The sequence below is a fragment of the Ostrinia nubilalis genome, chromosome 19 (genome assembly GCF_963855985.1).
Source record: "Ostrinia nubilalis chromosome 19, ilOstNubi1.1, whole genome shotgun sequence".
Lineage (NCBI taxonomy): Eukaryota > Metazoa > Arthropoda > Insecta > Lepidoptera > Crambidae > Ostrinia > Ostrinia nubilalis.
Genome location: NC_087106.1, coordinates 5,741,592 through 5,765,349, shown reverse-complemented (window position 1 = coordinate 5,765,349; position 23,758 = coordinate 5,741,592). Strand labels below are relative to the sequence as shown.

Below are 23,758 nucleotides of genomic sequence, written 5' to 3'. Positions count from 1 at the left end.
AGTCGCCGAACGCCGGAGCTATAGTGCGGTCTCGCAGTACTGATGTCGTCGCCGGGATCAACGAGCCGAGAGCGCCGCCGAGGCATCCGTTTGTGAAGCAGAAGACGCTGGCTGAACGTGTTTTATTATTATTACATTCCTGGTCAGCTTTAAATAATTAGGTGAGGACAGTAGGAGGAGGTATGACATGTGTAGATTCAAATAGAAAGCTGCCACTTGCCAGCGCCATCGTGAGGTCGCGAAGTAGGTACCGACGTCGTCGCCGGGATCGACGAGCCGAGAGCGCCGCCGAGGCACCCGTTTGTGAAGCAGAAGACGCTGGCTGAAGGTGTGTTATATTGTGTATATAGTCCGGTCGCCGAGCACGTAGAATTTCGTCCAACGACCCCAAGCTACCCATCCTTGTCGCTCGCGCGTAATTATATCGCAGTCGCGACTGTGCGACGGGCGGCCGCAGCGAGTGTGTGAGCGCGACAGAAATTCTACGTGCTCGGCGACCGGGCTTTAGATTCACACAGAGAGCTGCCTGGCCCATCGTCCGCTGAAGAAGCACCGACGTCGTCACTGGGATCGACGAGCCAAAGACGCTTGAAGGTGCGTTTCATTGTTATATCCCTGGACTACAGCGTTAACTGGGCAGGTAGGGATCTATCCAGCGTGGTCCTGCTGCCATAGTAAGTCGCCGAACGCTGGAGCTATAGTGCGGTCTCGCAGTACTGATGCATGACACTCGCTGAAGGTATGTGTAGCTTCATTCAAACAGAAAGTTGCTGCCGCCCCCGAGGCTATTGTGCGCTCGCGCAGCATCAATGTCGTTGCTGGAATCGATCCATTTACGCAGCAAAAGACGCTCACTGAAAGCTCCATACTTTTGACATTTAACACATTCCTCAAATCGATTTTCAATACAAATGTATTAGTTTTTTTCGTTATTAACTTTAAAAAAAATAGAAACTATTCAACTACAATAGAAACTCATTCATAATGTCGCGTTAAGACCAGTGTCTCTTTATTTTAGCCAACTTACTCATTCATAATCTCCAGGTGCTATCGAATCCGACGCACCATCGCCTTCCAGCAACACGCCACCTGAAGAAGAGTCCACAGACTCCTCATTGATGGAGGACGAGAGCGCGCCCAAGCCTCGCAAGCGGCGCTTGCACCTGCCCTTTGGCAAGAAATCCAAAACGCCGGCGTGACACGAGCTCACAGCGGCTTAGGTAGGTACTTACGCCTTATGCTTCAACCACACCAAGATGCTGATCGCCATCGCCGGCGCGATCCTATGATCGATTGTCCTGTGACAATGACAGTGGCCTAATTCACGTATTTTGACACCGTCAAAATCTCGTTGACGTTTAGATGTCGTCCTATTAGAAAACAGTACCTCTAGCATGAACAACTTTCGTCTTCGAATCGTTTACGAAAATCCGATACTCTATCTTCGAATTAAACGATGACGTAACAATTTTGATTCTCCAAATAAGTTTCGTGCAACCATTTCTCATACTAAGTTCACTTTTCGTACTGAATTTTTTTATGGCGATTCGAATACGCAAACGATTCGAACTCGAAAGTTTTTTGTGCTAGCCGTACTATTCTAAATCCGTATTCACAAGGATCATTTCGATAGAAAGATTACTCGATAGGATCGCAACTCAGCGATTTGTTGTCGTTGAAGTTTTGTTACGTGAATAAGGCAGCAGGTCGCGCCAATTGTCATTATCCTATGATCGCGCCGGCGATGGTGTGGTTGAAGCTTTACGGATTCTTGTCAGCGACAAAACTACTGATTGACACAACAACCATGATTTAATACCATCATGAATTATTTGTATAAAATATTGAATGTGGTATTCACATTCACATCCACGGGACAGTACATCTGACTACACTAGGATCTTTTACAAATATTTAAGGTGCCAGATCGATGTGCCTTTATCTGTACTTACATAATAAAGGTTTTCGATTGATTTGGAATATGCACTGGCTTCCTAAGCTTCGACGTTGAGAAATTTTATGAAGACGGTAATCGGCTTCTTTTTGATCCACTCATAGAAAAAATAATTATACTGTTGTGGGTTTTGAAATGACTAATCAAATCATAGACTATTTGACACCACCAATCAATTGACGTACTTTTTAAAACTGCAATACAAGCAAGTGTCACTATTTTGACAACTCAATTAAACTACTTTTTTCAATTACATGCAACCAAAAATCTTAATTTACAGGTAATTTAAAATTAATTAAGTTTATAAGATCAGAATAAAATGTATTTTTAAAAAAGTTGTGATTTCGAATTATTGGGGAATGGTGTCAAATAGTCTTTCACTAACATTGTGCTGATTTCCCAAGGAAAGAAGCTATGTCAAACCGCGACATTATTTTTCATCTCCATATTTTGTCAGTCAATGTAGCAATGTTTGCTGACCAGAAACGTGGGCATTCTCTGAACTGGCATTGTCTACCTCAATCTATAAAGATCTGCGATTTGAGATGTGGCCAGTGTATTCGAGCCTAACAAAACTGAACCTGTGTGTTTGTTGACTTAATTTATTATTGTTACTATCTATTAATGACGTTACCTACAGTTTTTTAAAGCATCTGTTTGGTTGACTGGTACAGTCTGCGTCAAATAGTTCGTGACACCCAAAGTAGCCAAAAAGTTCGCAACACACCTTGGTTACAATTGAGAATGTTACTAGGTATGTAAAATCACATGAAACTTTTGTTACAGTTAAGCTTTTACATATACAAATACATTTGTTTTTATTTCATTAAAAATACTAAGTAGTTATGGTTTTATAGGCATTCAAAGTTCGCTTAAATATCGAGTCCCGCCGACGGTCACGTGACCCCGCGTGACGTACATTCATAGTGTCCGCTCACTAGACAACGGATATAAACATACTTAAATAGATTTTTTTTTGTAAATACATACATATTATACATATTAACACCCAAACCCATCACAGAAATTAAAATTGAACCAAACCCAAACTTGATGCGATTGTGTCGTTTTATCGAAGTACCTTCCAAAGCCATCATCAGACCCTGATTACTATTATAGAATTGAAGTTCTCGTCAATACAAAACGAACGAGCCCAAACTCGATGGAGTTAAGTCGTTTTATGATGGAGTTCCTATGGCCACCTTCCAGCTCCATCATCAGATCAGCTCCATGTCATCATAATATTGCATGGTCATCCAAATTACATATGTATGCGTAATTTCAGATTAATCGGTTGTCCGGAAGTGGATCTTAATTCAGCTTGCAAGATTCCACCCATACAAATTTGAGCCAGTCACTATAATATGACGTCACGCGCATAAAATGGCGGGCCGGCCGCCGCCCGCACCTTTAAAATTCAATATCTTGGAAACTAATTGACGTATCGAAATAATTCTTTCACGTGTATTTTTTATTTTTAACAGAGAATACAGAAAGCTAAAAAACAAAATTAGTGAACATTCTTCATTGGAATAAAGTTTTGTTGTCAACTTTTTGTCCACTTTGAGTGTCACGAACTATTTGACGCTGACTGTAACGTCATTTTTAGGTAGAATTTACGCTAGGGGCACACAGTGTCGTGTTGTGTCAGTCAACATTTAAAGAATGTCAATTAGTATATGGGTAATCTTGTCTTATTTTTTAGAATTTGAATACGGCACCAAGCAGAAAAGTTGTGAACACTCATAAGAAATGTGTAGACCCAATATGATTTTAAAGCTTCACACACGACACGACACTCACAATAATGTGGCTCTAGCTTTACATGTTAATATAGGTTATATAAGATTATCTTGACCACCTTTGTCAATGAATAGTAATTATTAGATAAATCATGAGAAATTGTGGCAAAAAGGTTGTAGATGCGACAAATATGGTACTAACTAACGAGTTTGATATTAAAATATAAATATTTACAATTTGATTGAGTATTTTTGAAACCCTGTAGAGTGAGCACATAATATTACTGCGTGACCAGAACTTTGTGTTCTGTTTAGTATTTCAAAATAGTGTGTATAGAATGAGAAAAGTTTGTGTATTGTAAATAAGTTATTGAAAAGAAAAAAGTAAATGGATCAGGTTTTATTTAAAACAAACTGCTGAAAAGGTTTGTTAGCTGTTGTAGATTTACTTTGATCTATTAATTATTTTGAAGCAACTAATCTTCATTATTTATTTTTAATTTTATATCATTTGCTCCATAAATTATATTATTTTAATATATCAAAAAGTTTCTTCTTACAAATACATTGCGTGGCAATTAAGTCGACTTTTTCTTGAGTTCTTATTTTATAAATCCAGTGTTATTTTATTATTTTTATTCACCTGACGTGTAGTTAACGAACATGCCTGTTACTTCTTTGTAGTATGTAAATATTTGCATATCCTTTTTAATTTTCGACTACTTATATTTATTATTTGGAATGTTATATAATGAGATTCACCCGCTTTATTTGCTTTTTTATTGAGTTAATTGGGAGTATGCAGGTTCGTGTAAGATACAATAAATAATTTAAATATTCTAACATTTAACAATCAATCAATCGTCTAGAAACACGAACCGGCGCGGAACTAAATTTTAATTAGGTTTTAGTTTGTTTTTATTCAATATTTATAACGAGCGAGTTGTACAGTTGCATGATTTTCTTTTCGCTGAAAATGTCAATTGTAGTTCAATAAAATATAGTTTACATTGTATTAATAAGTTACCACCTTGAAGCCTAATGACATTACACATTATGATTACATCAATAGGCAGCTAACTGTACAATGTTTTTGACATCTCTTTATGACTCAAACTGTGCAGTTATTTCACGAATGCTTGAATATTTCATTTCACTGTTACAGTTCAAGATGATTATTACCACATCCTCATTATGCTGTTTGTCTTCCTATTTTTTTTACTGTCACTTTATTATTGTCATCTAAATAATTTAAACCAGGAGCTTTCGTTAAGCAGGCGATGCAGGCGCACTATGCTTGTATTAAAGAACAGAGAAAACTTACAAGTTTTCAAATTAACACTAGGCAAATTGACTATAGAATGCTCGCAAACTGAACGCTCCAGGAATAAATAATACTTTACTTCGGAATGCTAATAATAATCATCTTGAACTCCGTAACATTATCATTAATGTAAAGGTTTATCATAAGTGAAGTTTTCGTTCGCTAGAATAATTTACTAATTGCTGTATTAAGTTATTAACAGTTTACCATATCGCATCATTCCCTCTTTGTGTAGTTTGATAGCGATATATGTCCCTTAGCTGTATGTAGTTTAATTTGTAAGGCAATTTGGTGCTAATCAAACATTTACAGACTGAACATCGCGCATGGCTCAAATTTTTATAGAAATATTTAAAATTCTCTGTTTTATAATGTTTTGTAGTAGTGTTGCCTTCTGCCATAATGTCACGCTGTGAAATGAGCCGCTAGTTAGCGCTATTTTCAAGGCAGGTGAATAAAATAACGAAACGACAATGTAATGTAATGCTGATAGGATTATCAAAATTGACGTAAAATTATACTGTAGCAAATAAAACATTGTACTTATCTGCTTAGGGCTGTAGCTAGCAGGTTACGTGGTCTTCCAGAAGTCAGAATTGGCAGAACATAGATTCAGTCACAGTAAAGATTTAACACCTCATCAACAATTTGGTTCTATCAATATTTACCACTACTTATGGCCCTAATAACCGTACTTAATATTTTTACCATTTATGATAAAATAATATTGTATGCAGTACAAAAACGTCGATAAATAAAAGCCATAACGGAAAATAAGGATATCAGTATGTGACAATAGAATTCATTGTATGTAAGGCTCGTATTGTGAGATGACAGGTACCTACATAGATCTATACTCAAGAAAAGATTTAAACCTGCCCGAGTTCTAAATATTTGAATTCACCCAATCACAGGCTTGATCTTAGCTTGAGTTTGAATCTAGTTATGAACTTTGTTTCAGTACGAGCCGTCTAAACTGATATAGACTGTTGAAGGATTTTGATTTCGTAAGGGTAGTTCTTATTTGCACCGATTTATTTATTTATGTATTTATCCTAGTTTTCTCACAAAGTAGTTGTTTCACGAAGTATGTTTTGTAAACAAGATCTGACGGTGTTATAAAAGACAAATCGTGATAAAATATATTGTTACATCATTGAACGTTAATAAATTTATCTTATGAAGTTTCTGTGTATCTTTTTAACCCTCCCAATGACATCCTGCTTCCTTTAAACCAGGTCACGGAATAAAAGATCCTTTTGAGGATATTTCCTCTTAGTTCAGACAGTTGCTATCTATCCGCTTAGTAGGTAGTAGACGATTCCAGTAGTTACCAAATCGCACATACTCCATTCTAAAGAGTGAAAAGATTTTCTATGGAGAGGCTGCCAGAAAAAATATATCACAGCGCGCACCACACCCACGACGGCACTATCGCTCCGTATTCACAAACGATGCTTGCTTTAGTGAAGAAGAAAATCGAACGCACAGCGTTGAATAACTCTGTGGTTCGTGTCACCCTGTGCGTCCACGCGCACTATGAGACCTCATAGTAAAGTTTGTGAATAGGGGGCATGTGTCTATGCCAATAACGTGTAAACAATGCACAGCACACGTAGAAGGTATTTCGCTTTACATGTGGGATTATTCTTGTGTTGATAATAAATTATTGATAGAGATCATGCTCCTGTATTCCCGTTGTCCCCATGATGGGGACAAAAGTAATCGAATAAAATAATTTAAATTACTTCCCATGCGGTGTCCCCAGTATTGGTTAAGTTAAAAAAATCAATTTAATATAAACCATCGGCTTCTAAGGTGGTCGGTCGCCCGTGGCTGTGCTCCTACCTATACATACGTGTATTCTCCTCAATCCCTATGGGCATAAGTTTAGAAATGAAACTGCGAAAATATGTAATTATTAATTTTATTTAAAAATGTTGTGTACAAATATCCTATAGCTGGTGTATGTACGCAATGCGGCTTCAACATTTTCTTCTGCCAATGCTTATCATCATAGAACATTGGCATATCACGATGGCCTTTTTTACAAAACATTTCTCACTGATGTCGACATCAACAATAACATTTATGCCTAAAAACGAATTTTCGAAATACAATCTATAAAAATATGTGATGAATAATAACTAAGGCTGGAACCTGCTCAACCATGTAAGATAATTAAATTAGAATTAAAATTAAATTTATTAACGATACGGGACATGAAATTTCATAGCATGGAAGGTTTTATCAAAATAATACCGTCTCGCAGACCGTTAAATGTACCAACAGTTGTTAACAAATCATGAGGCAGTGTTCTTTACATCGCGTCTAACGACATATCACTTAGCTATCATGCCTTCAGCACCGATCGACCTATACAAATAACTTTACATTTTAATGGACACAAATACGGTAGTGAAATAAAGGCGGATAGCATTATAGTGCCAAGTTGCATACCTCTTTTTAGGAATGTCACGATTTCCACCTATTCCCGAGGTCCCATAATCCGAGCTCAGCTGTAACGGGAAATGGCCAAAACTCGAAATTTTATCAAGCGTTAGACAATGTAACAGGCACAATACAAAGATATATTTAACATTAAATGAACTTACAGCTTATCCGGCCTATGAGCTAACGCTTGCCGCCCACCATTCCAAAACGGGCGTTCCTTACAATATACTATACAGGGGATATAAATTTACATTAACAATTTGTCAGAATACTGAGAAAATTACCAGATAAGCGATCAGGTCGCAAAAATCTAAACATATCTAAAAGCAATATCCTGCATTTGCCTAAGTTTTAGTAAACAGATGATCCCTGACTGGAGTGTAGACCGTTATCCTGAGCACCAAATCGGCTTTCTTATACGTGCGGCTGGCCGTTGTTAGCGTGCTACTGCTGGTTGCACTCGGCGGGGTTCTCCTGGGCGCCCTTGATGGCCTTCTTGCCGCGTCTTCGTGGCGCCGGCTCCTCATCTTCGCTCTCCTCCGTCGAACACTCTTCCTCCTCCTAGTAAGTTAGACAGTGTTAGGACAACATCGATGATAGGGAATCTTAGCGCTCGAATCTTTTTGTTGGCACCAGTTCGTTAGATAGGACAAACAACAAAACTAATGAAATTGAATTTCATGATTGATCTCGTGAAACAAGAAAAAACAATTGAACAACATAACTTTCCAATCTATTATTTTCTTTGATGTTCAATTGATTTACTTTCGTACGACCTTATCTATTGATGCTCAATTGTTTGCCTAATGTGAATATTTCAATAAATTCCCAAAAATGTCAATTTTGTGAAATGAGATCGACGCGTAATATCCTTACAAACTGGCGCCTTCTACAATAAATTACCTTAGCGTAAAATTCCCTATACTAACAATCTCCGCTTCGTTACCTCGCGATAACAGTGAATTCTGCAACCATCCGCATTCTGGAGTACAAACTCGCAACTAATCGCATGCAAACAAGGATAAAAGAAAATAAAACACACATGGGTAAAAAGCATACAATTTAATGTCACCATTACGACATCATGCCAAAACATAAGCCATAACCAGTATGTAAAACTACCTGACGAGCTGCTAAACATTGACGATATTATGCTAACTTCAATAGAAAGTTACATAAATAAAAAATATACATCTATATTCGACCTAGCTATTGTCAAGTTATTATTAAAATACATCTCTGAGTAAGATCACAGTTTGCGATGTCCAAGTTGAATTTAAAATGCATTTGGCACAAGAGAGATTCGGAAAGACCCTCGAGCGGCGTCTCTTGGAATGACAACATTGAATTTCGACACACATAGTTAAATAAGCCTAAGAGAATAGTAATATCACATGAAATTTCAAAGTACACAAACGAATATATAAAATTCGTAAACAAAAATACACACTATAATTACTGTATAATAATAAATAAAAACGAGAAATTGTATAACTAAACTAGAAATGCAATATAGGTATTGTAACAGACATCTAACAAGTAACATGCATTAAACATTAATTAATATTAGAAGGCACCTTATTGTTCTCGCTTCAAGTCTAAAATGGCTTAGAGCCGCATAATAGTGCATCTAAAACATATTTATCTGTTCGAAAGATAAACCATGCATAGAACAGCCTCTGGGCGCGAGAAGTACATCTCATACAAAACTAGCGTAAATACTATCGATTTAAGACTACCCGACGCATCGCAGGAGTATTCGTTATCACTTACGCCTCGGCGAATAGAAATTATTTGGTATAAATTTCAAAATTTCGATATGGAGTGATATGATGGCGGTAGGTAAGCTCTATACTAGTGGCACATAAGTGCAACGATACGGCCTATGACCACGAGTCGGCTAAGCGTTGCCAATAGACCAGAGCGGTGCCGCGAGGCAATATAACGCTAGGGCGGCCTGCATCAGTCCTCCGCGTCCGACACTTCCTCCGTCCCCGAGTCTTCGTCAGAGTACGAATCCTCCTGAAACCAAATATACCGCGTTTTGTTCGTGCACCAATCGATGCCCGCAGACGTAGATACCGTATTCACATCGCGCTCAATGTTTACGCACACGAAAATTGGGGGACTTAGCACCGTACTAGTTACACTCGGAAAACTGGACTTGGAGAATTTTGGATTTTTTTACAATTTCGCCAAAATCCGTGGCGATTTTTAATTTTTATTATGATTACCGTACCTTCGTCTGTCGGGGGGAGGGATAGGCAACACACACCGTACTAAGCAAGCATCTACCATGCAACTCAAACTACATGTAGGGAACACTAGATGGCTGTAGAATTCACTATATCGTAGAAGCGCAAGATTGTAATGTACTTTCAGTGTATAATGTCTACACTTGTGTATACAAGATTGCAATCGTCTGTAAACAAGTGGTTAAATGACAGATTTCTTATCACATGATATTTAAAAGCACCGCCAAGAAGCTTTGTAATGATTAATGATTATTTCCCGAATTGTGACTCGACCTACATGTCTAAAAACCATACCATACTTAACAAGGATGTTAAGAAGTTGGCAAAAGTTTAAAGCAATGATTTCAGACTACTTTCACGAATTTCTCTAAATTAATATAGCATTAAAATTTTAAAAAATCACTGTTATTTTCTAGGAAGTTACACTGTTGTTCAAATAATAATGAATTCACTGATTAATTTTTTACCCGTGACTACACACAAATAACATTGACAATGGTTAATAGAACTTAGACATGCAAGACAAGTTAAGAATTTATTTAGTGCTATGAATATGTTGTATTTGAGTTCCTATCATTGTGTTATTGAGAGTAAAAAGTGTAAAGATATGTGTTTTTCATATTATAAAATTTTTAATAAAATCGGTAAACAGTGTTGTCTCTGTTTGACGCATAAGATCAACTCTAAAGTGTTAAAAAAGTAAAACGCTGCTTTGAAAATTAAATAGCATGTTTTTTTTTTAAATTAATTACATATGCAGAAAAAAGAAATTTAATTAAACAAATGGTTCACCAGAATCATTCATTCAGAAGTTCAACCATTGCTAAAGACCCTTCTCAATTTATCGAGATGAGATTGGAATGTTAAATCAAGACTTGCGTGAGTGTCTCTGTAACTACATATACATCGTGTCCCAAATTCAACGATAAGCCGGCGCCATAGGGTGGACAAGTTCATGACTACTTTAGGAAAAATAAGAAAAAAAAATCACGATTTGTAAGCACTATTTTTAATAGTTCACGCAAATAAAGGAATTCTGACTTTGACTATCTAATTTTTTTTCTTACATTTCCTACAGTTTAGGAAAACTTACTAGTTAAACTTTAGGAAAAATAAGAAAAAAAAATTAAGATAGCTTTTTTCCTAAAGTCATGGTCATGTCCTTATGGCGCCGGTTTATTGTTGAATTTTGGTACACGATGATGTTACGTGTCCCGATTGTCTTTGTGTGTGAGACTGACCTCCTCCTCGTAGTCGTCGTCGTCGTCGTCGTCGAGCCCTTCGCCGGTGTAGAGCAGGACAGCGCGCGACACGACGCGCTCGCGAATGTAGTGCCCGATCTCGAAGTCCGCTGTCAGCAGCGCCTGGTCGGACGCATACACAATCTTTACATAATAATATACTATGATTTGTCCTAAATGAGCCTAAACCGCTGATGGTAGACTTGAATGGTGTGTTCTTTCCATCCGATAAGAGATTTACCAAAATTCTACCCCTAAGGGGTGAAAAAGAGGCCTGAATACTGAGTATACTGACTGAGCCTTAACATGCTGATGGTAGAGACTTGGAAAGTGTGTTCTTAGTATGACTAATTTTCGTTTTCACCATCAATCTCAAATTTTTAGGTGACTCCTATGAAAACAAAATGCCTGATAAGTGTTACAATAGGAGTCACTTAAAAATTAGGGATTGATGGTGAAAACGGGCATTAGGCATGCGATAAAGGATTTTCAGAAATTCTACCCCTAAGGGGTTGAAAAAGGTGGTAGGTAGTTGGTATGGCACAACGCGAATCCAACGATCGACTAAAACATTGGTTCCCAAAGTGGGGGGCGCACCCCCCGGGGGAGGCGCAAAGACCTTTAAAGGGGGCCCGGGCCATCTGTGTACTTAAGTATAAAAAACCTACAACCGCTGAGAGAATGCATTCCAGACTGCTCGATACGACCAATAAATAATCTGACTAGAGGGGCGCGGATTTTTTTGTATGGTCGAAAGGGGGCGCGTTTCAAATAAGTTTGGGAACCAATGGACTAAAATTTTGCTTATGCAAAATTTAACAACATTTATGGAATACGTGTTGCGTATTTTGTTGGAATTTATTCCCTAGCAGGGATAAAAAAGGTAAAACGTCCTTAACTTCGAAGTTGATATCAATACTCCTCAGTGCGGCGAGAAGAGAAACAGTGTTTATATTTTGTGAGCCAAAGAAACCATTTCTTCTTCATCCTATAGGAGTGACGCAGGAGTCTCACCTGGATGTCAGGCATGACGAATGGCAAGAAGATGTGCTTGTATTATTGAGTACTTGCGTGCCAAAGAAACTATCTCTTCTTCCTATACAAGTGACAGAACTCTCACCTGGATATCAGAGGCAAGGGTCGAGTTGGGGTCATCAGGCATAGCGGGCGGCGAGAAAAAGTTGAAGAACGAATCGGCCTGCACCGACTTGGTGACGGTGCGCACTGAGCCGCGAGACTTGTGCTTCTGTTTCTTCTTTATCGTCTTCACTGTCACGTTCTTGCCTTTCTTCCAGGCGATTTCGCAACCCTGTTGAAGATTGAAAGGGATTAGTCAAGTGTTTTACATAATTCGAATGAATTAAATAAAATTACTAAACTGCAAAAATCAATTTACGTAATTATGTTGCTGTCGCACTCGCACACTCACTGCGGGCGCGCGTCGCACAGTCGCGACAGCAATATAATTACGCGCGAGCGATAAGGATAGGCAGCTTGGGGTCATTGGACGGGATTCTACGTGCTCAGGACCTCGGACTCGTGCTCGGACCAGGCTTTAGCTATGCACCCGCGGTTTCGCCCGGGGTTTTCCCGGAAATTATTAAAAAAATTCTCGCCGTAAAAATCATCTTTGGACTTCAACGAACATTAAAAAAAAAAAGAATTGGTAAAATTGGTCCTGGCGTTGTCGAGTTATGAGATTCATTTTTATATTATAGAGATTATCATCAGGTCATTAGATCACAATTGCAACGACCCTCTATAATTTACCATTGGAGCGAAGAAAAAGCAATGTGTTCAATATATTTTTTCATTTTACGATAGACATTTCCATTCTGCAAATTTCACAATAACCATAACAAAGGCGTCGCTTAACCCCATCCTCATAGAACCGACACTTGCAAAATAGAAAACCATTTGCGTGAAGGTCCACGAGCTTTCAACGGCACCTCATTACTGAAATGGGTACATTACCTTCGCAATTTACACTACAACGCTAGACAACAATCGAAACCTATTTAGGTGGTTTTATTGCCTTCTGTGCTGATGTTTTACGATACGTTAAACGTATGATGGGACATGTATATTCTTAAACACGCGAGGTTTGTAGCGCAATTTGAAGAAACCCATCATGGGTCAACACCCAGACTGAACTCGATTCGAAACTCCTTTGAAGTGTTGTTTGTTTCGTAAGCTTAATGTAGTCAAGATTAAGATCGCGGCTTCAGGACCCGCCTCTTTCAGTCGGGGCAGTCACCTAAGATAGTAACGTTAGGTCATCGCCACATTGCGTGCTAGAAGCGTCATTTACAAATAAAACAAGTCGTATAAGACAAGTTTTAGCTGGTACTTCAGAACAGCAGTAATCGTCGTACTTTCAAATAAATACACAAGCCAAAGTGGCTTTTATTATGTAACTTTTATTATGCTAGACAGCTATAGGTCTCCTGCTGTATACATAGGCCTCCGCGGTTTGTATCAGCGAATAATGCCTAAAACGCTAAATGACAATTCCCTACCAACTTCATTAAAATAAAATGTATTTTACTAAATGGTACAATTTAGTTTCCAGGGGGTAGTGTGCCTAAACCGCCTCCTCTATAAACATCTAACAATATTTGTTTTATCCAAATATTATCATCAACATACCTTGCACGAGTAGATCTCTGGTCCCTCAAACTCCAGCGGATTTTCTTCGTCAGGCTTGCACTTCATCGAGTACTCCTTCGTGAGCACTGTGTTTGTGAAGTAGTCGTTGGGTGCAAAGTGGAACTCCAGGGTGAATCCGATGGGCTCCTCGTGCATTTGCACTGTGGGCAAAAGTGGTGTTTAGTGTGTGAAGTGGTAAATGGGGTGTAAAGTGGGGATGTGAGTTGCCTCAGTTGGTGATGCATGTTAAGAAATCAATCATGATTCTCAGATAGTGGTGTAAGTTTGTCATCATAAAATATTGCAGATTTGGTGTTGTATATCATCATTATACAAAATAGTACAGGATAGTTTTTAAATAACGCCTAATGCGTTAGATATAACAGATAAACATACCAAAACAGCAAGTTAGATAAGTAGATATTATTATATTGAACAGTATAAAAACTTTTCCAAGATCAACAACAAGTCTAGAATACATTTACTCCAAATTGATATAAATCACTACCAGTGATTTATTATAGATACTAGTAATTCACTAGCAACTTGATTTAACTTTGAATTTAAAAGACTGCACATTTTTAAATGCGCAATTCGTGCTAGCGCAATTCTAAGTCCTCTTTTAGTAGACTGCAAAAACTTTCCTTATTTTACTTATAAATAAAGGCTGAACTCTGAAATAGCTTATCAAATAAAAATCTTACCTTTGATGTCTTGCAAGCATTTGAGGATGGGCTCATCGTGTTCCTGCATCATCTCGCACAGCATAGAGACGTTCTTGAATATGGTGTACCAAAAGTCTGGGACTCCCTTGACATTGGGGTCCATAACGGGCCTGCGAAGTAGAGACGGGCTTGTGAATACGAGACAATATTGGGGGTGTGGGGAGAAAAGTACGCGGAGCCTCAGTTGGTGATGCATGTTAAAAAATCAATCATGATTTTCAGATAGTGGTGTAAGTTTGTCATCATGTAAAAAATAATGTTTGTAAAATTGCGTAATAATACAGAAATGTCTTTTGCCTTGCGTCCGTATAAAAGAAAGCTTTACATTGTTTTTTCCTTATAGATTTTTTTTCTATACACTGCAGTAGTATTTTGTTACAATTATAAATAATATTTTGTTAAAGATAAAAGTGTAACAGAATATTTATTACAAAGTTTCATATTTGATTTCATCCAAGCCGCATAATTCCCACAAACGGCGAAGAGAACAAAATTCATAATTTTGCAAACAATTATCTAGTTGGTTGCGTTGATTGAAAAAATATCGAACACACCCAACGACTATAAAACTAGCGTTGGGCGGTGCTTTCATCGATGAAGCATATCGACACGCTCGGCGCCCGCGCACTTCATTAGGCAGATAACACACTAGGTTCCAATGATCACAGATAAACGAAGGTAGATAGAGAAAACATTTAACGATCGATTCTACTCGCGTAATAATGATGTGACGCGTAACCAATTACTAAGTTCCGGGAACGTATTATTTTTGAAACATTTATTGGGGCTAAAATTACCAAATTGCTGGTTTAACCGGTCGAAAGTAGTTAATCGCGTGTTAAATAGAAATAAATATTAGTATTTTGGTATTTCAAATTATCAATGCTTCAGCTACAATACATAAATGGTATCATACACGTACGTAAAGTATGTACAGTATGTAGTCTGCCTTAGACAGAAGATAAACATTTAAACGAGCACGCGTATTTACGCTCCCGTTGCGTAAAAGATGCTCCACTTAACTGGCATAATAATAAATAACAAAGTTTCTTTCGTCAAAATGTATTTGTATTGTTAATTAATTATTGTAGAATCTCATAAATCAAATCATATTTCATTTCTAACTTTAAAAAGCAAATTGCGAGTTTCTCGATTGGCGATTCAGAATCATGATTTGAAATTTTTAGTAAATAAAGGATTTTTCAGTTAAAAGTGAAATCTTGGGGTAAGGAATTATCTTAGTAATTTTAAAGAAAATTATTATCCATCCATTATCACGTAGTTAATTAGTGTACTCCTTTTACTGATGTAATTAAACGAAACCTCTAAGAACTAAAGGAATCTAAGGCTGAGTTGCACCACCAAACTTTAACGGTAACTATAACGATAACCGGTGGTTTTTGTATGGAGTTTTGACCGATTTTTGACGTTTGTTAAAGTTAAAATAAGATGGTGCAACTCAGCCTTAGAATCTTCATTGCAGTCGTAAAGTTTACGCTTCCGGATACGTTCTTGACCTTATTCCCGAGTTAAACCCGTTTCCTTGAGTTAAAGTTTAATAAAAGCCGTAGCTACGTAGCTGCAATACAAACGCGTCAAGTCTGACATTGGCCGAGTCCTTGTGTCCCAGATAAAAAATAGAGCATAATCAAACATACCTATAGCGATTGCTTTAGTGAATAATATTGTTATTCTTTTTTGCGCTTTCGTTAACCTTTATACGGCATTGCGACTGAGTATGATAATAAAAACTGACTTTATTTGTGCTATAAATTTAACATTGACGTGCGATCAAGCCAGTATACCTGCGGGTCTAGTCAAAACGCACTTTAAAATCGCAAACCCATCGCAAACCAGTCGCAAACAAATAAACAAATCGCAAAAAAAGGTCGATAACAAAAAAGGCTTAGTCAAACGGCAAAAAATCGAATCGCAAAGCCCTACATATCGATAATCGAAAGACTGGATTGAAATTTCCCATACAAAGGCTTAGCCAACATGCATTTAAGACTCAATCAAAATCGAATCAAATCGCAACACCCGCCATTTTCATTGCGATTACTAAAACTCCGGTGATAAGCTTCGATTCGATCGAAAACCAATAGGGTGAGTTGCACCACCTAACTTTGACCGTAACTATGACGTTAACCGGTGTTTTTTGTATGGAGTTTGACAGATTTTAGACGTTTGTCAAAGTTAAACTAAGATGGTGCAACCCACCCTAAGGCTGTTTTGACAAATCCGTATCGCAATGTCGTTTTGACAGTTAGTTTGACGGCGAAGCATAGACGTAAACAGAGAGCAGAAAGAAGGAAGAAACAAATTTAAAAAAAAAGTAAAAACAATCGCAAAGTCATAGACATTTTTTAACTTTTATTCGATTTTGAATGAACTTTTATATCGCCGCGTCGTTGGTGGTTCAATGTGCATTTTGGCTGCCATTTTCCGATCGAATCGAATTACTGGTGACGCGGCGACTGACATTAGTGAAAACTTCATATTGGTTTGCGATGGAATTTTGACTAGACCCACTGCTCTATTATAGTTTTCGACTGGCTACAAAAAATACACGTATCCGACTCAAGGCAGATAAAACTATGGCATATGACCCATATCCTGTTGGACCTTGCCACGTCTCTATTACCACTTCAGCAATGCGTTTACAAGACATTTGGGAGGTAAAAGCAGCTGTCATACATTTTTCTTTGTGCGGTCTTACAAACGGAAGTCTAACGTGCTGCTCAAAACGTCTTACTTCAAAGAGCCCCTAACTCGTGGCATATGAGTCGTAGAATCTCGACAGCTATCTTCCTATTGAAGCTACATTACCATAAGACTTAGGCCTGGTTCAGAACTTAAGACACAGCGATAAATCATAATGTGGTCAAATAACTGCCTTGTTATGTTGTGTATGGGAAGTTCTCGTACATTCTTTTTTATGCATAACGAGGCAGGTATTTGACCACAATCGCACCTGGTGTTAAGTGGGATGCATTCTAGGATGGTACAGTTTAAATACGATGTAAATATTGCTTGTCTTCTAGTGTATGTCTTGTTGGTTGTCCTATTAAATAAATATCTAGGATGGTACATAACGTAGCCGCATGGTTACCGCCTCAGTGCTTCGCCAATAAGAATCATCCAGAAACCACGCGGTTTTCGCGCGTTTCTGAACCGATAGCTTAGGAGTTAGGATCCATAAAATCTCGGCAGCTGTCTTCCTGTTGAACCTACATTTACCCCTTACATGTAAATGTTGATGTACTCACTCGACAGGCTTGACCTCGTCGCCGGGCGGCTTGGGCTTGTCCTCGGTGCCGTCAGTGATGGCCGCGTTTTGGACCGCGCGTGCCAATTCCTCCTCCTCGCTCTCGTCGCGCCACGGGTTGAGACACTCGTCGTCATTGGGCTCGTAGTCACCGCTGACGATTTGGGCGCGCTGCAGGAAAATGTTAGGATTGCATGATATGTTCATACGAATGGAGACTTAATTTTCTTTTCTTTTTTCTTTGAATTCTAGGGACGCAGTTCTATTCCCATCGACAAATAGCCCACCGTTGGTCTCCATTCAATAGGTATTTGTGGACAAAAAATTCGTTCCCTGTCGACAACTGGGGTTATTTACCCCCAATAGTGACGCCATTGGACAGCCCAATCGCGATTTGACGAAGCGAAGTTTACATATTTTGTCATAAAACTACTAGTAATCTTTAGAAAAGAAACCTGTGTATGAGCTTGGTAAGTACGACTGGAAAAAATTTCTTAAGCAGAAACAGCTAAAATTAATCTTATTGATGCCTCACCTTTTCAAACAGCGGCTTATACAGCTTCTCATATTTGCACTCAAGGGCGTGAACCTCGCTGTAGAACTTGGCCTCGATGTCGACGAACTCCTTCTGGAGCGTTCGGAGAGCGCGCACGCGCCGCCGAACGTTCGGCGGGAGGGACGCCATGGCTTCGGCGTGGATGCGGTTGGTGATCGCGGCGAGCATCTCGTTACGGGTGATTCCGCTGTGGACAAGTTCTTTATTTAGTACAGTCAGCGTCAAAAGTTCGTGACACCCAAAGCACCTAGCCAATAAGTTCGCAACACGTCTTGTTACAGTTGGAATAAGGTTGAGTTATCAACATATTGGCCACTTTGGGTGTCATGAATGAACTATTTGACGGTGACTGTACTAGAAATAAATATAAATCAATATAAGTGCATTCCTTTAGTTTCTTTTGAGATAACGCGTGTTTCGCTAAGGCAGGCTCAAGTTGTAAGTTACAGAAACTGTAATTACGATTATCCGAAATCCTGATGCGAATTGCTTCGACAACACATCTACTTTAGACTTCACGTATTTAAATTTTCGCGTTGAATTGAATTAGTTTGAATGCATTAACTTCGGAATTGAAAGTTTTCAAGGAAAAACCAACGAATTTCTAGTGCAATTGCCAAAATAAAATCAAATGTATGGAATAAGTGTCGTGCAATCGAAAAGTCCAATGATATCAATCAATCATGCACATCGATAATTTCATCTCTAATTGACGTCAAAAGTGATGAACGAATGAATCATTGACAGTTACAATATAGCTATTAATTAAATAAGTAATCATGAAAATAATACATTTTTCATTACGTCGCGTTCTTTAATAAGTTTTTCATTTAGCGTATTTTCTGTTTGCTTATTTGATGATTTCACAAAAGATTATTGATTTTATTAACTTTTTTTACAGAAAAAGACAAATAATCCGATGCGATGTAATCAATTTATTGCGCTTAATAATTTTAATTCGGGACAAAAAATTACTATTCCGCGACAGGTAGATTACTAGAAAGAATACCTACTAATATTTATTGAAATTATAAAATACGAAATGTAACCGCAAAGGCATTCTAATTTGCTTTTCAGTTGAAAGGACTAAGGACCTATGGTAGGTACTCATGAATCAGTCAATAAGAAAAAAAAACTCGTGTAAACAACACCGCATTGAACGCGCTCTGATTAATCGCTTCTTTTTATATCCGACAAAGAACCTATAGCCTAACATTAAGGTTTATTGACTAGCTAGTAGACTTTAATCGTTTTAGCCTTGTAAAAAATTAATGATGTAGGTTTTTCGGTAGGAACATCCTTTATTGGAAAAAGAAAGAAGTTATTTCAAATCAAGGTCTACAGAGGAATTGTTTACATTAGGAGTGATTTTATCGAAAATATTGCGCGCTTTCTGGCTCTAGGAAGGTTCGTAGATACGATTGAAAGTTACATGAAGTTTTTTTTGACAATGCCCGATGCCCAGACTGCTCTGTACGAGTGTAGGTATGTAATTACACAAAAAAGTTTCCATCGCATCGCAACTGCGCAAGTCGCTTGCCCACATGTATGGATTCGTAGATATGTAATTAACGTTTTATCTGGCGCCTTTTTTATAATCTGACGAGATTTAATACGCGGTCTGTGGTGAAAATATGCGTCGCAGTGTTATCGATCAAATAGAGCGCGAAGTGAGTCACCGGTTCGATGACCCAAATTGCACTCCTTCGTCGTATAAAAACACTTCGATCCCTTTTAACTTAAGTGAGTAATGATGGGTGGATGAAACGATAATTAAGGTCTTAGGTTAAAATCCTCAATTTGCCTTGTAAATTAATATTGAAGGTCATGCACCTGCAGTTGAGACAAACGAATTACCTGATGGTCTACGTAACGATTCTACGTAATTCCGGCGCCACACATTGGGTACCTATATTGGCTCCAAGTTTTGTCTGGATATAGTCCCAGTGTTTAGATCGGTTTATAGACGTAAGGCCACGACCGATCTACAAATTGGTGTATTGAATCCAATCCCAGACTTAAGTTGGACTTAATGTGTGGCGCCGGCATTACCAAGCCAGTTAAGATTAACCAGATTGTTAAATAATACCGAAGATTCCGTGCTATGAGCACGATAAGCCTACACAATAGATGCCAGGATATAAAGACTGACACTAGATGGCCTACTGGCCCATCTCATTCTAGAATCAGTGGTATTGTGTATGCATTGGTGAGATTGATATAGTTTGAATGGTTTTTTGAACCATCAGAATCACAATTCTCAAAATAAATTAAATTAAATACCTATTATACAAAATTTGTAAGACTTTGTGTTTTGCAATTAGAACTTAAATGTTTTCGAAATATGTATTTCATGATAGACAATTCAGTCAGATCCAAAGGATTAAATAAATCTATTGAGAATATTGAGATTAAGTTTTTTACAAATCTTGAAGCTTTAACTATTTGTCAGTAAATCAGAAATTCATAACACATTATTTTCCTGCCTGATTGACTTTGTCCTACAGTAAATTCTTTGCAAGAGCAGAAATAAAAGAGAAAACACAAAAGCATGATTTTTGAAACCAAAATACTAATTGCACAGACATAAATACTCAGGGTAACATTCCCTCTTACATTATGGAGATTATTATAAAGATTACACAACTTCCTTCCGTAGAAACTACTTGAAATTCAACAGTAATAATTCTTCTGATTAAATGATGAGTCATACTTGGAGAATTCAGATCAAGTGACACATGTGACTCACATTCATTAATAGGACTGGAGTACCCTTATGGTACTCCCATGAGACATAATAGCATAAAAAATTGCTGAATGAGTTATAGTAGAAATATTTCCTTCTGATATATGCCAGCACAAACTTGTCAAAGGATTAATTTAATAGCAATTCTATTACATGGTGAAAAAAAATAATACAATTGAATCTTTTTTAAATAACATCTAGACGAAGATTATGAATAGATCATGTTTGAAAGTTCCTTGTAAATATAAATATATTTTCTTTCTCTTTCCTTGTGGTAAAATTGTGAAGTTGTACATTTCAGCACATGTGCGGGATAGTCATTTTGTTTCAAGTTCATTAAAATTTACTAACAGATGTAATGTAGTTAATTCTCAGAAATGTTTTGTTGATTGAAACAAACCACATGTGCTGGTTTTTCTGTTCTGTTACATGTGCAGAAAAATCTGAATAATAGCCTTTGGGAAAACGATTGGAAATAGTAGTTAAAAATTAAACAAGTGCCAGATCTGAGACCAGTATGAGTATTGGAGTGTGAGATACCCATTAGGGTTTAGTTTTTTGGACATCATCTGAACTGTGCAAAATGCAGATATTGGCAAAACTAACAAACTACAAAAAACCAAATTTGTTCATGTTTTAGCAAATTCTGCTGCGTAAAAATTAAATTATTGACATAAGACATGTGTAACTTGACATGCCAAGTCACTGGTTACGATTATCGAAGAAACAAATCAGTGTCATACAGAAGAAGTTATCTGCACTTTACCGGTGAAATAAATTAATTGCAGTGAACTAAGAAAACAAACAAGCGTGTAATTTTGATAACCTCAATTAATAGCTCACCTCTTCATCAGATGTTGAGCCAGTTCACCACCGCCAACGATTTCCTCCTCTTCTCCAGACTCCACCTCCGAGGTATGGTCATCACCAGCGCGTTCAACGGTACCCATAGTGCAATCTACAACAAAGCACCCTTTTATCAAGACTTCGCGCCACGTTGGTTATACCGGCATCCAATAAATTCAACAATACACCATATTCTCACACTTTCAACGTATGTTTAGCGAGATATTAGGACAATACAGCCAAATATATAACACTTCTTTCACTATTTCAATCTAAAACATAATGCGTAGTTCACTGTAAAACCAATTTGGTCGACCACATGGCGGCTTTACCTTGCTCTGTAATTAGCGATCCAAAATGACTTATGGACGTTTGAAACTTTCTAGGAACAAATAAATCAATACTTCAAGTAATTTCTAATCAGCTGCTTTTATATTTTGCGAAATAATTGCCAATTTTTACGTACCTGACTGCCGACAAAAGTTCTAAGAAAAGAAAGATGGCGACGAATTCAGCCAATGACCTACGCGAGTGAACTAAACTCCAGGGAGAAAATTAAATGAATGAATGAAGATTGAAGGTTCCGGAAGTATGGAGTAAAAGTTGCCATACTTAAAGTGAATATTACGATTGTCTATGGGATTATTTCAACCTATCGTCCGTTGACGGGACGAGTGAAAACCTCGTAAGTCAATTTTTTACGAAAATCACTTTTCCATGTGACAATGTAAGAAAAAAACCTCTCAAATATAACTTTATTCTTTGAATCAAAAAACTGACTTTTATTTGGTCTTTAGAACGTTATTCTTGTAGCTAGTTATTTTTTCGGACGGAATGTGCTGATAGCCGCGAGTGGCTGGCTTTCTCAGCTTCACCGGGCAATAGGTGAGGGCAGATTGCGATTGCTCTCAACTTCAAAATTTAAGCAACGAGCCTAAGGGCGCCCTCGAGTGGGGCTCGAACCTCGGCTGTAGATCAGCGTAGATTTTAATTAATAAGAAGTACTGACTGGGTCACTTATGATATTTTTTAGACCAGCTCTGCCTCCTTATACAAGTGGCAAAACGTGACAGTTGTAATTAGGAAATTGCTTCATGGAGCGAAGAAACTATTTACCTACTTAAAAGAAAACGCGTCGCAACGAAAGGTTTTCGAAATTACAACTGACTCGTTTCGCTACTTGTGTGGTGTGGTGGGTGAGGCACGAAATATTCTAGTCTGCCTCGACGAGTATTGCCATTAAAAAAAAAGAAGAATAATTGTCCCTTGATTTTTTAGAATCCAGCAGAGATGTAAACAAACACTTTCATACACAATTACACCATAATCACTTAAGTGTTCATAATATCATACACATTATTTAACAAGCCCATGAAACCAACTTTATTTTCACGTTTAAACAAGTTTGAAATCAATCTTTGAAACAAATTATTTTAGCAAAATACGTGGACGATGTGAATTTGTGAGACTTGTCAAATTGACTTGACGTTTAAAATCATGTGTTATCTCCATATTGTCTATGACTTGTCTCTGACACATCAGTGCTGTAACCTGTGAGTCATAGACAATAATCTGTAAATTTAATCGATATTATTTTAAGTATTCACTTATTCCGATTACTGATTAATTTTAAAGAAAAATATACGATACTTTGTTTAGTTTTCCAGCGATAACTTCGACAATATTGGAGATAACGTAAAATTATTTTTCGACTTTTAGTGTATACTTTTTCGGAGTCAGTTTAATTTTTAGTCGGTTTTATTTAAACGAAATTATTTTACTTTTTTATGCAATTATGCTTAAGTATTGTTCCATTGCTTATTTTCCTACATAAGTAAATAAAATAAAAGAATTTTGCAACTATTTGATTGAAGTTTAATAACTTTACGGATATCATTGATTGTTTTACTGTCCAGCCAGTGTGTTTTTTGATTACATCTGTGCATACAGTTTGTTTCCTGTTCTCGAAACTTTCATAATCAGAGCCCCGATTACGGT

At 37.5% G+C, this 23,758-nt stretch overlaps 1 protein-coding gene across 3 annotated transcripts; it reads right to left on the bottom strand.

Annotated features, from left to right (window-relative positions):
• Positions 1-6,931: 6,931 nt before the first annotated feature.
• On the bottom strand, positions 6,932-22,335 carry LOC135081093 (nucleosome assembly protein 1-like 1). 3 transcript variants are annotated; one of them, XM_063975820.1, is made up of 9 exons: positions 22,227-22,335; positions 21,758-21,872; positions 18,148-18,355; positions 17,614-17,783; positions 14,324-14,454; positions 13,620-13,780; positions 12,091-12,279; positions 10,971-11,093; positions 6,932-8,035 (listed from the first exon to the last, which is right to left on the bottom strand). In XM_063975820.1, the coding sequence occupies exons 2-9, from the start codon at positions 21,862-21,864 to the stop codon at positions 7,919-7,921; spliced, it is 1,206 nt and encodes a 401-aa protein (XP_063831890.1). In that variant the 5' UTR covers positions 21,865-21,872; positions 22,227-22,335; the 3' UTR covers positions 6,932-7,918. The 3 variants fall into 3 exon arrangements, with proteins under 3 accessions (XP_063831890.1, XP_063831891.1, XP_063831892.1); XM_063975821.1 differs by lacking the exon at positions 22,227-22,335 and adding an exon at positions 22,093-22,195; XM_063975822.1 differs by lacking the exon at positions 6,932-8,035 and adding an exon at positions 8,522-9,496.
• Between the last annotated feature and the right edge of the window lie 1,423 nt (positions 22,336-23,758).

Bases quoted from the DNA above. Each gene is read 5' to 3' on its own strand.
- LOC135081093 (XM_063975820.1), bottom strand. From the start codon at position 21,864: ATGGGTACCGTTGAACGCGCTGGTGATGACCATACCTCGGAGGTGGAG. The intron at 11,094-12,090 runs GTGAGAGTTCTG...GCGTCCGACCAG, and splicing joins CCCTTGCCTCTGATATCCAG to GCGCTGCTGACAGCGGACTT. The intron at 8,036-10,970 runs GTCAGTCTCACA...CTAACTTACTAG, and splicing joins ACGACGACTACGAGGAGGAG to GAGGAGGAAGAGTGTTCGAC.